We start from the raw sequence: 13388 nt of genomic DNA, 5'->3' as shown, positions 1-13388 counted from the left end.
GTTCATCCGCCAATGCCCAGGAAATCGAGGAGTAATGCAAGTTACAGCAGAAAGAGTGTGTATCTTACAATCTCTAGGTTTGGAAAAGTAATAAATAAATCTGTTTATAAACTTATGATATACAATCATAGTAACTTAACACTTATTACTAAGCTTCCCTGGATAGTCATGTAAAATCAAGTTCACCATTCAAACACAGTCTCAGGACAAGGTGTGCGAACAAATTCACAAACAATTAACGAGGCCTTTCTAACTCCCTTCATCAGTCCACATAACCTCCCCACTCTTTGCAGTGTTCAAGTTTTAAATCAGCTAAAGAGAAATAAATAAAAACATTTCCATAACACTTTATAATTTAATTATATAAAAGTTCAGAGAGAATAATTTACTTTTACAGAAGAGGTCAAATGTTCATTTCCCTTCATTTGCAATAAAGTTACATTAAGTAATGAACATGTTGCCCAAAGCTATGTTCAGCTTGGCTTTTTTCCTCTTCCAAAAAAAAACTCTTGACACTTTTCACCAGCCTTCATATGATTCTGCAATTTTTTGCATTATGTAAAAAAAAATATGTAGTAAGCACAGCTTCATTTTGTGCCACAGATATAGACCACAGTGCCTATAACCACTTCTGATCTTTAAAAAAAAAAAAAAAAAAGGGGAACAAGTACGCAAGAAGAGCACCAGCTACACGATAGAAACTGGAAGTTTGAAAGGTAAGTGTCCATTTCTTCATCTCATTTTGGTGTCCTTCAGCTGCTATCCTCGTTCTCCACAGCATCACGAGTTGAGGTCTCATCCACATTCTCCAGCGAGTCTGCACGCTGCATACTCAGCTCAGCTGGGTCCATCATGGGAAGTTCACTCTGGATAGGGTAGAGCCATGGCTTATGTTCTGGAGAGTTCTGGGCCTTCCAGGCAGCATAGTTTTGACCTGCCTTATACACACTTTTCATAACCTGCAGAGTGACAGAGCAAGGGAGTGACTGAGAATGCAGCAGGAGTATCAGCTCATACAACAATGAACACTAGTTCTTTCTGTTTACTTACAAGGTTGAGTAAGACCTATGACATTGGAATCCTGCTTTTCAGGCCTTGTCTTTACGCACATGGATTACAAAAGAATTTTTCTTTAGTGTTGTTTCGTGGAGGGATTTTTTTTGGGGGGGGAATCATTTTAAATGACTAATATTTTAATTCTCATTATGTTTAAGGTGTGATTAGAGGCTAATCATGGTGCAGATAAAAACATATAAACTACAATATCCACAGTAGCTTTAATTTCACAAGTTAACTCCTGGCCTTTTAATAAGATTGTGATCTAAGACTGAATATTTTTATAATCTACAAAGAAAAAAAATATGTACTTTGGACTAAATAGTTTTAGATAGCAGCAACAATGCAGTTATCTTAGAAACCAGGCAGGCAGGTTCAGCTTGATTCTGCAGAAGTTTTAGAAACACATTTGACAAGAACTTGATACGAGTCTCTATGGATACAGCAATAATCAGTGGTGAGTTTCTAGGTGATACTACACGTGCTCTTATGTAGTCCCACACGTCATTCATTTTAGGATGTTGTGAAATGACTCTACGCTACAGGTTACAGTCAGATCCATCACTAGTTGTGCTGATATGCCATTCTTTAGTGCTAGTTTGCTAGTTCAGAGTCCATACTCTACAGGGGAATATGAAAAGGGCTGATTTTCGTAGTGGGTATTACAAAGATGACCCAAAACATTTGGATCTTTATGATCAGAATTAAGGATTAAACTATTCATGAACCTGCTGCACTGAAACTACAGAGCAAAACACATCACACCAATCAAATCAAGTCTAAATGTAATCAATGAAAACAAATATAGTGTACTTACTTTGGGTGCTAGGACCTGAGTTGCCTTATTTACTGCCCACTTTGGAAGAGAACCTGATGGAAGAGATTACCAGTAAGACACATGAGCAATACTAGTGGGTTAAAACAGTTCAAAATACTGATCACTGTTCAACCCAGTACCATGGATTCTAGTACACCACAGTGTCACATCTTTAGACAAAACATTTAGGTAACACAATACAGCAGCAGAAGTATGCAGTATATAAGCTTTAAATGATTTGGGTTGTGGAAGTGCTAAAATACTTTGACAACCACAGTCATGAGTTTGTCACAAACAATTTGTCAAATACTTTCTTTTGATCGTTCTTTGATATAAGGCTTGCTTGTTCGGAAGGAAGGATCATTTTATGACATTATGTATGCTGACATAGCACACAAGCACTTTATCACAATATACCATCATTGTGACATATCTTTACACCCATACAGGACTCAGTCCTCTTTATATTGCAGAGGTGAGCATGTGATGTTTGGACAGGGCTGGAGGTTTTATCATACCTTTAGGATCTGCTTGTGAGAGATAAATGAAGGAGCAGCTGTTCGGCCCTGTTGGTTTCAGCAGGTAACCAGTCAGAATAGAGACGGCTCTCACCAAGTCTTTACGTGGAGGATATTTCTAGAATAAACAAGAACATACATGAACCACCCATCTGGAAAAGTTCAGGATACAGAACTGTATTGAAACAAAAGAATGTAGTCAGAAGCTACATTCCTATCAAACAACACCAGCATTAAAGTATATAGTATGCACAAGGCATAGGGAGAATAGATTCATGTGCATTGGCCAACATACCGGATGCTTGACGGAGTAGTTGACAATTATATACTCATCTTCAGAAGCACGCCAAGAGCGGACAGTAACCACATCACGGTTTTTCAGTGGTCTGGGACAGAGCCCTATGGATCACATGTAAAATGTTCAAAATCTTTTACGAACATGGGTTACAATTTTTACAATCCTATTGCTTAGTAGAGGTTGCATGAACTTGAGATTGTTGCCCTCGCCGTAATCAAAGTAGCCTTTACACAGGACACTGGCAGCACACAGAGCTACTATTTTAAGTTAAATCAACCTTTAACAATGCATGATTGCAAGATTATGAAACCCTTTATGTGTTCTATATTGTTTGAGACTTCTGGCTTTTATACGCTGCTCTGCAGTCCTCTCATTAGACACATAGTGAGAAATGAGAAATGCATCTTCACTTGTATACAAAGCGTACGAAGTCATTTCAAATGAAAAAGAAAAAGTGGGGACGGATCATGTGAGTAATAAAGGCATTATAAGGACCTGTGAGATACCTGAGAGTATAAAGAAATTGTAAGATGTTATACATTAGAAGACTCACATGAATAGTAGCCCACATCAGCATTGGGAGCGAGACGGGCTATTTCAAAGCTCTCGAGCATTGCAGGGTCCCATGTTTTTCGATAGATGTTGTCATGAAGGACATCATACATTGTAGCAGCAGACACATCATTTACGGCAATTTTACACTGTGTGGAAGACAAACAATAAGGAATACATCACAGACATTTACATACATACATATATAGTACACACAGACAGACAGATAGACAGACAGATCATTTGAAGCAACCTTTACCAAGATACAAATACAAAAAGTACATGATTTTATAGCACCAAAACTTTTATAACTTTCCCTGCCTCCACTGGTGCTCGTTAAAACTGATTTTTGTACCTTATGGGTCAAGAACCCTTTTAAAAATACAAAAAAAAACTGTTGAATGAATAACACTGACACTACACTCATAACTTCTCAGTCGGCGTAGAGTGAAAGGTATCTCTGATTTGCAACAAATGTTGCCCATAAAGAAAAAAAGGGAGAGAGAATAAAGCTACAGATACGTCTAAAGGTTCATTGAAACTTTCCTCCACCAGGGATCTATGCGAAGTCACCGCTCACCTTGACTTTGTGCACTTTGGCGTAGCTGTTTTTGTTCCCCTGGGGTGAGTGGGATAAAGGGGGCACCTCGACCCAAACCTCCATCCCGTTCTTGTTGTACTTGTTCACCCAGTTCTCCGTCGCCAGACACTGTCTCCTGAAGTCAGAGAAAAGCGCCTCACCTGGGATAATTTCTGAACCCAGAGACATGGCTAAAGGTCGCCGAAAATGTCCAAATACCAAGAAAATCTCCGTTAAGGCTTTTTAATCAGGTTCCTCTTTGAAACAGTTTCAGGCAGAGTCCGGAAAAAAAAAAACCCACGGGGCAAACAGCGTCACTGGGTGAATATCCCTGCTGTAAGTGTGGTCTTCAGTTCCGCACCAAAGTACTCCGTGATCTCCAGCGGAACAGTGAAAGCGCCCACGACTTCCGGGATTAGTACAGGTGTAACCTGTTAGCCGCAGCACGCGCACCTACTACTGCATTAAACGAACCGGATCCTGTTTAACCCTGGAACTTCTCACGACTTAACGCTTTAAAGAGAGCCTGTACCGCACTATGACTTTTATAGGTAGACGATGGTCCTGTCACTTCCTCGTTATTTTTTTTTAGGCGTGTCTACAGAGTTTTGGTCATGAGTGGGTGTAGTCAGTGATACTGGCGTTTAGCAATTAACCCGATTGTTTACGGTCCGAAAATAAATCCACTGAGTCAAGAGCTGTGAACTGCGCTGAAGACACTAATCGAAACCGGGTGAGGTGAGGTGAGGTGAGGGGATTAGCTGTGTTGGTCAGGGTAGGTGGGTGGCTCTGTTTACAGATCATCACCCAACAATGACTTTTCTTGTTATAATGTTATCTGTGAACAATATGCACGCAGTTTATAACGTGTTATAGATGGTGCACTACATGGACACTGTGTACACCTGATGTTCTGTAGGCAGTTTCGGTAGAACAGACTTGCTCCAATTCCTCATTTTTGTACCTAAACCCACGCACGCGCACACAATCATGGAAAAAAAAATAAGTAAACAAATAAACACAAGCTTTGATCAAGATGCACACAATCGTGGAAATGAATAAACAAACACATCCTTCGATCAAGATTAACGCTTGGTGAAATATCTTTATTTCATGTGATACACTTCAGTGTTTCTTTAATTTTTTTTGTTTGTTTGTTTTTTTTACAGCAGATAATGCAATTCTTCCACATAAATTTTTGCTAAACACTAGTAAGACAGCATATTCCAAACAGACAAACACACTTCAGAATAGAATAGCACACAGCGGAGTATTCAATCAGTGACAATAAGTGTACAGCTGTTCAGGAGATGTTTCTTGTCATTAAATACTTACATATCGAAACAATGTCAAATGCTAATATTTCAAAAACAAGCTTGCTGTGTAGTGGTGCTATTCAAAGAATGTACATTGAAGTGCATGTACACAACTAATAGACCCAGTCTGGCCAGATCCTTAAAACTACACACAGAGCATACAACCGAGAGAAAATGAGCATAGTGAGGAGAAAATTACACAACCAGGTCTCTGTGATACAGTAGCCAAAGCAGAAATGCAAGCCATAAATCAACTGACTGTTTCCCAAGTGTTTAATAACTGCCATTTGAGGCCAAGCACACAACACATTTTCTGTTCTTAGTGAGATAAATAAATTAACATATAAAACCAACAGTCTCAAAACGAGCATTAGCAACACATGGTTAAACTCCTCAAGACGTTTGTCTACACTAAGCGATAGCTGTGCATAAGGGGGGGGGGAAACTCCATATACTCAACAGAGAAACCTCTGCAGCTTTATGCAAATCAGCAGGCCTGTCCAAACCACAATGTTGTGATTTGGTGCTTTTTTTTTCCTGTTTAAAGCACCCTCGGATAGCATGCTGGTCCTGCAATGGTTTACTGAACACAAGGTGAAAAGAGCGCAGTGAGCACAGACAACCAGATGCAGCTGCTAAAATTCAGTACACCCACTAGTGTGTAATTCACTTCTTTGCTTCCAAGAAACCATCCAGGTATTGGTTATCTAGGTAATCACTGCTTACAGTTAATTAGGTTTCATAATTACAGTTTTTGGGTAATTACAATACAGGGTGCATGTTAAAGAACCCAGGTATCAAGAATATCTTCTGAATGCACATCCACAGCTTTTCACCCCAGCTAGGAGCATTTCAATTCCATGCAATTAACCTATAAAGTGTGTAAAAAGGGTGAAAAAGAGAGAAGGGTCTGACCAGAATGCAGAGATATGTCTAAAATGATCATCCTATTTATATCAAGTCTTCTTTGGCCAAGACCTATACCCTGAAACAAAAGACTCTAATTGTACTGATCCCTTACACCAAATCATTGAACATTCAGTTACAGTTTTGTTAGGCTTGTTGTTTTGTTTTTACTTTTATTTTTCATATTGTGAGACTTTTTTACCCCCACAATCACCTAGAGCTAGAAGAGGTCCCTCAATATCCATGTCAGAACTGGCCCTTCTGCTGTATTGAGGAAAAAAAAAAAAACACAACTGTCAAAACTATAGTTATGTTTAAAAAAAAATCATTAGTAACACGTTTAAAGTTCATCAATAGACAATGCTATTTAGTTTGCCTTTGCCTTTCTGTTCACCACAATCAAATAGCAAGGCAATATGAGATGAGGATCTTCGTCCAACATGAGCGAGTTAGATAATCTGAAACAAATTGACAATAATGAGCGTGACGGCACTGATGCTCAAAAAAAAAAAAGTGCAAGAGCAATTGAGCCGTATCAGTCTGCAATCGTACACAATGCCATGCAGTCAGGATAGATATGAATCCAATGAGGGTATAACCTATGCTTAAATTTCTTTACTGTTTTTCCTTTAACATATATATTTTTCGATAATCTGTTTTATTACAGAATAATAGCACATCCACACGGTTACTCCGAAAAGTCACTGAGTCAAGGGGAAATAAAAGGCTCTGACTAATGGCACAGGGCCACTGAGAGACAAGCTGTTGGTGGGGAGGAGGCCGAGCTGGTGCGAGTCTGGAGCTGTTACTAGCATGAGCAGCTGCTCTCAGTCACCGGCAGTTCTGGAGATTTCTCCAGTTTGATATCAATCACTGAGAGAACGCAGTTAAGGATGGATAATAATCATGAAAATCAAAAATTCAGACTTCACGCTGACAAAAATTAAGTCAGTACATTACCTAATTTGTAGAGTGTTGTTTTTTGTTTTGGTTTTATCAGAAACACTGAAACCATGTATAAAATGTTTATAGGCCTATAATGAGATTCACAAAGACTAAACGACAAAAATTTCAGTACGCTATGAGCACAGATAATATACAGGGTATACAATGTGAGCGCAGACAAGAAACACAATTTGCATTTTAAAGGATACTGTCCTCCTTGCTTTTCTCTGGTGCACTATCCATCCCAGGCAAGGCTGCAGCAACACGTCTAAAAAGCTGTAAGAAGAGTGAAATTCTTTAAGTCCACTTTAAATAAATAATTAAATAAAAAAGACCACTTCCTCTGGCAATATTTAAGTGCACAGAGCAGCACAATCACGCTGCACATGACAAAAGATAAAACATCCAATAACGTTAAGTACAACTTCATTAGAAGTTCTATACTGATGTTTTGTTCACTGTCGTATTAAGTACATAAAGCTTTCTACTATCAGATTATAATAAACACGTATTGCCACTGACCACATTTCATTTCATTAATTATTTATCACAACATCTGCATCAGATGACTGAATTTGCCACATAATTACATCTTTCTTCTCCTAGCTCTAAACCCAATACCCATTCTTTAACTCAAAATGATCTGAATATTAATATTAGCACATCCCCATGGGATCAAATAATTATATAATAATCAAATAATTAGTCTACATGATCTAAAGATCCAGGCTGCTAAGGAAGTATAGTTTCATTGTGCTTTACTGGGTAAATCAAGTCAACAAATGGCAGCATGCCATACTAACATGCAGGAGACCCCCAGGGCAAGCAAACAAAGCAAAACCCACAAGCAACAGCAAAGTAGACCCAGCTGTAACCTTTAGCATAGTCTGTTTGCATATGAACGGTAGAGAAAGTGTCGAAAAAGCAATGGGTGAGGCTGAAAGGGACAGCAGAACAAAAGCGAGTGAGAGGTAGTAGTAGAAAGGGTTGGCTGATGGGCTGGGCTGTTCTCATTTCATTAAGTCTATACCTGTTTGACATTGTAGCCAGTTTTTGCACTGGTTTCAATGAACATGACATTCAGTTCCTTAGCCCTCTGCTCGCCCTCCTCCGTGGTGATCTGTCTGCTCAGGTCCGAGCAGGGAGGGTGGAACATAAACAGAAAAGGGAAAGATGCCAACAACAAACAAGAAAGGAGAAGAGAGAAAAAGAGAAAAACTCAACTTTAGATTAGTAAGAGGAAAAAAGGAAAGATTAGTTTTCCTATAATATGCTTTTAAAAGCTGAGAATTAAAAGAAACAGCAGTGCGGGCGAGGAACAATATCAAAAAGGTCAATAAAGTAAAAACGATGATCATTAGAACATTAATACTGAAAAACCTTCATGAAAAGTGTGGTCAAATCCACAACAGATATTAAGTTCTTATGGGAAGATGAAGGACACCATCAGCTCCTGTCTACACAGCTGTGCTGTAAGACCCACCTGCTTGACGTTATAACCAGCCTTGGCGCTGGTCTCTATGTACATCACATTGAGCTCCCGTGCTTTTTTCTCTGCAGCTTCTACTGAAACTTGCCTGCCATAGTCCAGTGTAAAGGGAGAGGGTGAGGAAATGGTTCAAATCATAATGGAGAATGAAAAGACAAAAGTGATAATAAGGGAATCAAAATAAATCAAATCAAAATGTCACACTGAAGAAAAATTAATAACGATAAAAAAAAAAATTAAAAAAAAAGATTAATGCGACTCCAAAGTTGATGATGAAAAGGAACAAAATCATAACAAGCAAAAGGTGCAATTCAAATGAAATGAGACACTGAATACATGCGACGTACAACTCTGTCTTTGTAGCTGGAGGCTGAGAGATGTGAGGATTTTCTCATGAGAGAGAAGATATAGTACAAACTAAATAGTTAAATCATTTCCATCAGTTGCTATACCTTTTATCCGCCAAGTCTGTTTTGTTGCCAACCAACATGATAATGACATCACTTCCTCTCTCTGTTCTGACATCGTCTATCCATTTTGAGGTTTGCTGGAAGGAGTTGAGATCTGCAGGATGCAAATGATATTTTCATTTCAGCTGTGGTGAAACGTGGCATTAATTTTAGCTCTGATTAGCCATTGCATAAAGAGAGGACACGCTAAAGCAAGCTCTCAAAGGAAATGGGGAAAGTAGACTATTAGTACAAAAGTTGAGCAAACAGTGAAAAGCAGTTTAGGTAAAGCATGTAATCTGGAAAAGCTGAAAACTCAGATCTGTAGTTTATGCAGAGTATTACATGTGATGCTTTAATATTAATTCCACACTAATTCTGATACTAGCTGCTAGACCATGCTAGCTTAGCAATACAGAGCTCTGCTGAGCAAATGAGTGGCTCTGACTCACTGGTGATGTCATACACCACTACAGCGATAGTGGAGTCACGGATGTAGCTGGGGATGAGGCTACGAAAGCGTTCCTGCCCTGCAGTGTCCCACAGCTGCAGCCGAACCTAAGGATCCAGTCAACAGCATGCAGCAGAGAATAGCGGCAGCGAAATAAATGAGAATTCAGTCAACAGTACAGATTGGAAGAAAGCTTGGTTAAAAAGAGGGGTAAAAAAAAAAATAATAAAAAAATCAGAAACCAGAGAAAACAAATCTTTACATTTGAGACAAAGGCACAGATCAGTGAATCTAGAAGATTTCAAGATGTTAAAAGGAATCAATCCATGCAAACAAGCAGTTATGATTTCAGTGATGAATTTCTGCATTCCTGCTCCTGGCAAGGCGATTTAGAAACGGCACTCTCTGTGCTGAAGTAATGCTGGACACTCTGCTCCATCATGCATGAACACCATCTGGGTGTGTGGTTTTTTTTTCCTGTGAAATGCACTTAATGTTTTTTTTCCCCCTCTCCAAAATAAGTCTTTTTTTCCTCTGCCTAGTCTGTTGGATGCTGAAGTCAATTATTTACCATCAGTTTGCATTAAATATCCAAACGTTTATCCAGAGTCGCTTGGAGAGACACTGTGAGTGGTCCAACATACTCAAAGCTATGTGAGTGCCATTGACCTCCAGCCAGCTCCCAGATCTACTCCACCATGTGCTATCAGCATCATGTTGGGGTGAAGCAGGAGCCACAGCTACCTACTTGCTATATCATAGACCACCACAGCAGCTGCTGAATCACGAATGTAGCTGGGGATGAGGCTACGGAAGCGCTCCTGCCCTGCCGTGTCCCACAACTGTAGCCGAATCTATCAGCATCCGTGAAACACGAGTCACAAGAACCCCATTGGGCAAACAGCCATAAGTGGACAAAGACACAACCAAACCAAAATGAAAGACTAAAACAAAATGACATGGCACAATTGGTGTATTACATGCGGTACATGCGTGCACATCTAAAACATATGAAAAATACTTCTACTGTGCTGCTGTACAGAATAATTCAATAAAACGATGAATATGAAAAACTAAGCAGCAACATGCTGTTTTCAAAACATTACAGTGTGGACAGCCTCTGAAAAATAGTTAACACTAAAAAAAAAAAAAAAAAAAAAAAGTCAATGTTGGTTTCAGGGAAGGTAAATGAAACTGATCTGTCATCCACATTACAGGCAAAAAAAAAACCTACATGTTGACAATTCGGAAAGCATTTAGAAAAAGTTATGAAGGATAAAAGATGCTTACCGTACGATCTTCTAGGTACATGGTTTTTGATAGAAAGTCAATGCCAATTGTTGCCTAAAATAAGAAACAATTATCGATTCGAGTAAAATTGCTTACAGAGGAGTTGTTTAATATTGCACATTATTGAAAAAACAGTGCTGTTACAACAGAAGCATCATTATACTGTTACTACAGGCTACCTAGGGACGGAAAATCTGTCCCATTCGAAAGGCATCATGAAGAGTGTTTTCTTCGAAATCTGAAGTAGGCATCTTTGTGTCCTAGTCTCAGAAAATAATCTCTGTTCTTTTCACCAGATGCAAAAAGGGCAGAAGGAACAAACACGCTGCCTCATGATGTTTCATCACAATTTTTAAAGATCAGGTTATATTAACACTGAATATCAGTGTGCATCCATTCATGTGTGTGTTACTATTCAAGCAATTATTTTCACAAGACTCACTCTTAAAATAAAAACACAAAAAAAACTGAGCATGATGCCGTTTATTCATGTACTATGTCCAGTGATGGATGTGATGATTTTCTGTTTGTACCTGGTAGGTGTTATCGAAGCTGTCATACATAAACCTGGTGATTAGAGAAGTCTTCCCAACTGCAGAAAGAAGAAAAAACCATTATTTCATAAGAATTGTATGAAACATTCATCATCTATCCATGTACACATCATGTAACATAAAGGCATGATGTAGTCACTGCTGAGCGGAACACTGTGTGAACTCTAGTCGCTGAGTTGGCAACATGGGTGGTGTCAGCTCCTAGCTAAGGATCCCTTTAACAGAAAAAAGGACATGCTAAGCTACGTGTGAGCCATTTTAATACTGACACGCTGCTTCGAAATCATGATAATAAAAAATGGAGACGGTGTATAATGTGAACTGAATCATACACCGGACACATCGGTGATTAAAACCAAACAGCTAATCATGCTAGTCACAAACTGGCGTTGATGGAAATTAAATTGCTAACGGTTTAGCAATCACCTGTAGCCTGCTAGCTATGCCTGAATTAAACTTAGCCACATATAAACAACGAATTATATCAAACGCACATATTTAGAAGTTATACTTATTATACGAACAATCTGTGACACGCATGTAAAAATAAAAAGTAATAAGTCGGCTGGCTATATCGTGTTACTAGTAATGTTAGCTATCGGCGTTGTCTGAGACTGTAGCAAGCTAGCGACGACGTTTAGCTAACTAACCGTCTATGTTAGCTATCTGAAATAAGACCTCGCTTTAAATACACTGATTGTAAACGCAGAGCTCAACACAGGATTGTGTTGTGTGTTGTGAAATGGTGGGAAGTCTTATAAACCAGTTATTAAATCCACATCAGCGCTTTAACGCCCTAGCTAAAGAAAATGTCGAGCTTATGTGGGCAGGGTTGAAGCTAATCTGAATTAAACACAACAAGCAATGATTAGAGCATTTCTGAACGCAGCCACCAGTGTAAGTGATCTCACACTATAACGAAGGCGTTATTAATTATTGTTCAGAATTCTCTGTAGTCGCTAAAGGTGTTTAAATGTTCAGAGGCAATGTTTCTTCGTATCTGACCACCCATAAGGCCTCTACTAGCTAACTGGCTAATTTAGCCCTGGCTGTCAGCTGGAGGAGCATCCTCTCACTCGGCCTGTCTAATCACCACTGTCTCTGCATTTCATCAGGGGAATATTTATTCTCAGAGGCCACTCACCGCTCTGCTCGCCCAAAAAGACGAGCTTGAACTTTCGCAGAGGATTGCCGAACTCTCCGCCGCCGGTGGTAGTAGACATATTTATCAAACAGAATAGACAGCGACTACACAAGACGGTGATTCACTGTGCAGGCGAAGGACACTGTACACTCCAGCAGCAGCAGCAGGAGCCTGTTAGCCAGCTGATGTTTTCTGTTTTTTTAGCGCCACGTAGTGACCAATGATTGAAATGCATGTGCTCTTTTCAATGTTTTTAACGCGTACAATGCATAAACTGTTTCATAGGATGAAAATAAAAACCTATTAGGTACATTAATTATACGCTATTGCATGTAGACTACTGACCATCACATCCTGCTGTTAAAAATTAGAAGCACAGAATTGTATAGAATGTCTTTTTATGATATAGCATTAAGGTTCTCCTTCACAAATCTGTTTCAGTATGACAATAACCCTGTGCACGAGGACATGGTGTGCCAAGGTTGGAGTGAAAGTGCTCCAAGGGCCAACACAGAGCCCTGACTTCAACCCATCTTTGTTAGCATTTGGAATGAACTGGACACCAGCCCTCCTGACCAGAACACCAGAGCCTAACCTTAATAATGCTGTTGCGGCTGAATGAACACAAATTCTCACAGCTACACACCAGAACCTAGTGGAAAGCCTACCAAAAAGATTGAAAGATATTCTAACAGAAAAAGGGGGACTAAATTTCCAATCAGATGTCCAAAAACACATATGGATAGCATATATGAAGTACACCTATATAGGTGCATTTTGTTGTTATATACAGTAATTACTGGTTGTTTTCTATATGTTGCAATATACAATTTGCAAGTTTCTAACCCTGGTCCTGGCATGCCCTGTGCATTTGAGTCTTTTCCCAGCTCTACTACAACTATAGTCTCTACAGCCACCTCTGAGCAGATATTTGGGTGATATTTTATTCTCAGACATGACAGTCGTATCTTAGTGTTTTTGGTCTGTTATTACAATTAAATTGGTGAAGTGATATGATTTATT

At 39.2% G+C, this 13388-nt stretch overlaps 2 protein-coding genes across 6 annotated transcripts; both read right to left on the bottom strand.

Moving 5' to 3' along the window:
* Positions 1–637: 637 nt before the first annotated feature.
* Positions 638–4393, bottom strand: stard14 (START domain containing 14). Its single transcript, XM_058396819.1, has 6 exons — positions 3822–4393; positions 3243–3390; positions 2687–2790; positions 2392–2509; positions 1874–1926; positions 638–959 (listed from the first exon to the last, which is right to left on the bottom strand). The coding sequence occupies exons 1-6, from the start codon at positions 4008–4010 to the stop codon at positions 753–755; spliced, it is 819 nt and encodes a 272-aa protein (XP_058252802.1). The 5' UTR covers positions 4011–4393; the 3' UTR covers positions 638–752.
* A 507-nt stretch (positions 4394–4900) lies between these two features.
* Positions 4901–12551, bottom strand: rab41 (RAB41, member RAS oncogene family). 5 transcript variants are annotated; one of them, XR_009205303.1, is made up of 9 exons: positions 12366–12551; positions 11201–11259; positions 10668–10721; positions 10126–10231; positions 8930–9041; positions 8472–8565; positions 8019–8112; positions 7198–7264; positions 6847–6916 (listed from the first exon to the last, which is right to left on the bottom strand). XR_009205303.1 is itself a non-coding variant. In XM_058396822.1 (8 exons), the coding sequence occupies exons 1-8, from the start codon at positions 12442–12444 to the stop codon at positions 6852–6854; spliced, it is 636 nt and encodes a 211-aa protein (XP_058252805.1). In that variant the 5' UTR covers positions 12445–12550; the 3' UTR covers positions 4901–6851. The 5 variants fall into 5 exon arrangements, 4 of the variants coding, with proteins under 4 accessions (XP_058252805.1, XP_058252804.1, XP_058252806.1 ...); XM_058396822.1 differs by lacking the exons at positions 8472–8565; positions 10126–10231 and adding an exon at positions 9379–9484 and having other exon boundaries at positions 4901–6916; positions 12366–12550; XM_058396821.1 differs by lacking the exon at positions 8472–8565 and having other exon boundaries at positions 4901–6916; positions 12366–12549.
* Between the last annotated feature and the right edge of the window lie 837 nt (positions 12552–13388).

This window comes from Hemibagrus wyckioides, linkage group LG08, assembly GCF_019097595.1.
Source record: "Hemibagrus wyckioides isolate EC202008001 linkage group LG08, SWU_Hwy_1.0, whole genome shotgun sequence".
In the NCBI taxonomy this organism is placed as follows: Eukaryota; Metazoa; Chordata; class Actinopteri; order Siluriformes; family Bagridae; genus Hemibagrus; species Hemibagrus wyckioides.
The sequence above is the reverse complement of the archived record's forward strand: the minus strand, read 5'-3'. Positions and strand labels throughout refer to the sequence as shown.

What these genes read in the sequence shown, in the direction of transcription:
- rab41 (XM_058396822.1), bottom strand. Translation starts at nt 12,444, where the DNA reads ATGTCTACTACCACCGGCGGCGGAGAGTTCGGCAATCCTCTGCGAAAG. An exon ending in CTTTTTGGGCGAGCAGAGCG is followed by an intron (nt 11,260 to 12,365) that starts GTGAGTGGCCTC and finishes TTCTTTCTGCAG; the next exon opens with TTGGGAAGACTTCTCTAATC. An exon ending in AGTGGTGTATGACATCACCA is followed by an intron (nt 9,042 to 9,378) that starts GTGAGTCAGAGC and finishes TGCATCCTGCAG; the next exon opens with ATCTCAACTCCTTCCAGCAA.
- stard14 (XM_058396819.1), bottom strand. Translation starts at nt 4,010, where the DNA reads ATGTCTCTGGGTTCAGAAATTATCCCAGGTGAGGCGCTTTTCTCTGAC. An exon ending in CCAAAGTGCACAAAGTCAAG is followed by an intron (nt 3,391 to 3,821) that starts GTGAGCGGTGAC and finishes TCTTCCACACAG; the next exon opens with TGTAAAATTGCCGTAAATGA. An exon ending in CTCACAAGCAGATCCTAAAG is followed by an intron (nt 1,927 to 2,391) that starts GTATGATAAAAC and finishes CTCTTCCATCAG; the next exon opens with GTTCTCTTCCAAAGTGGGCA.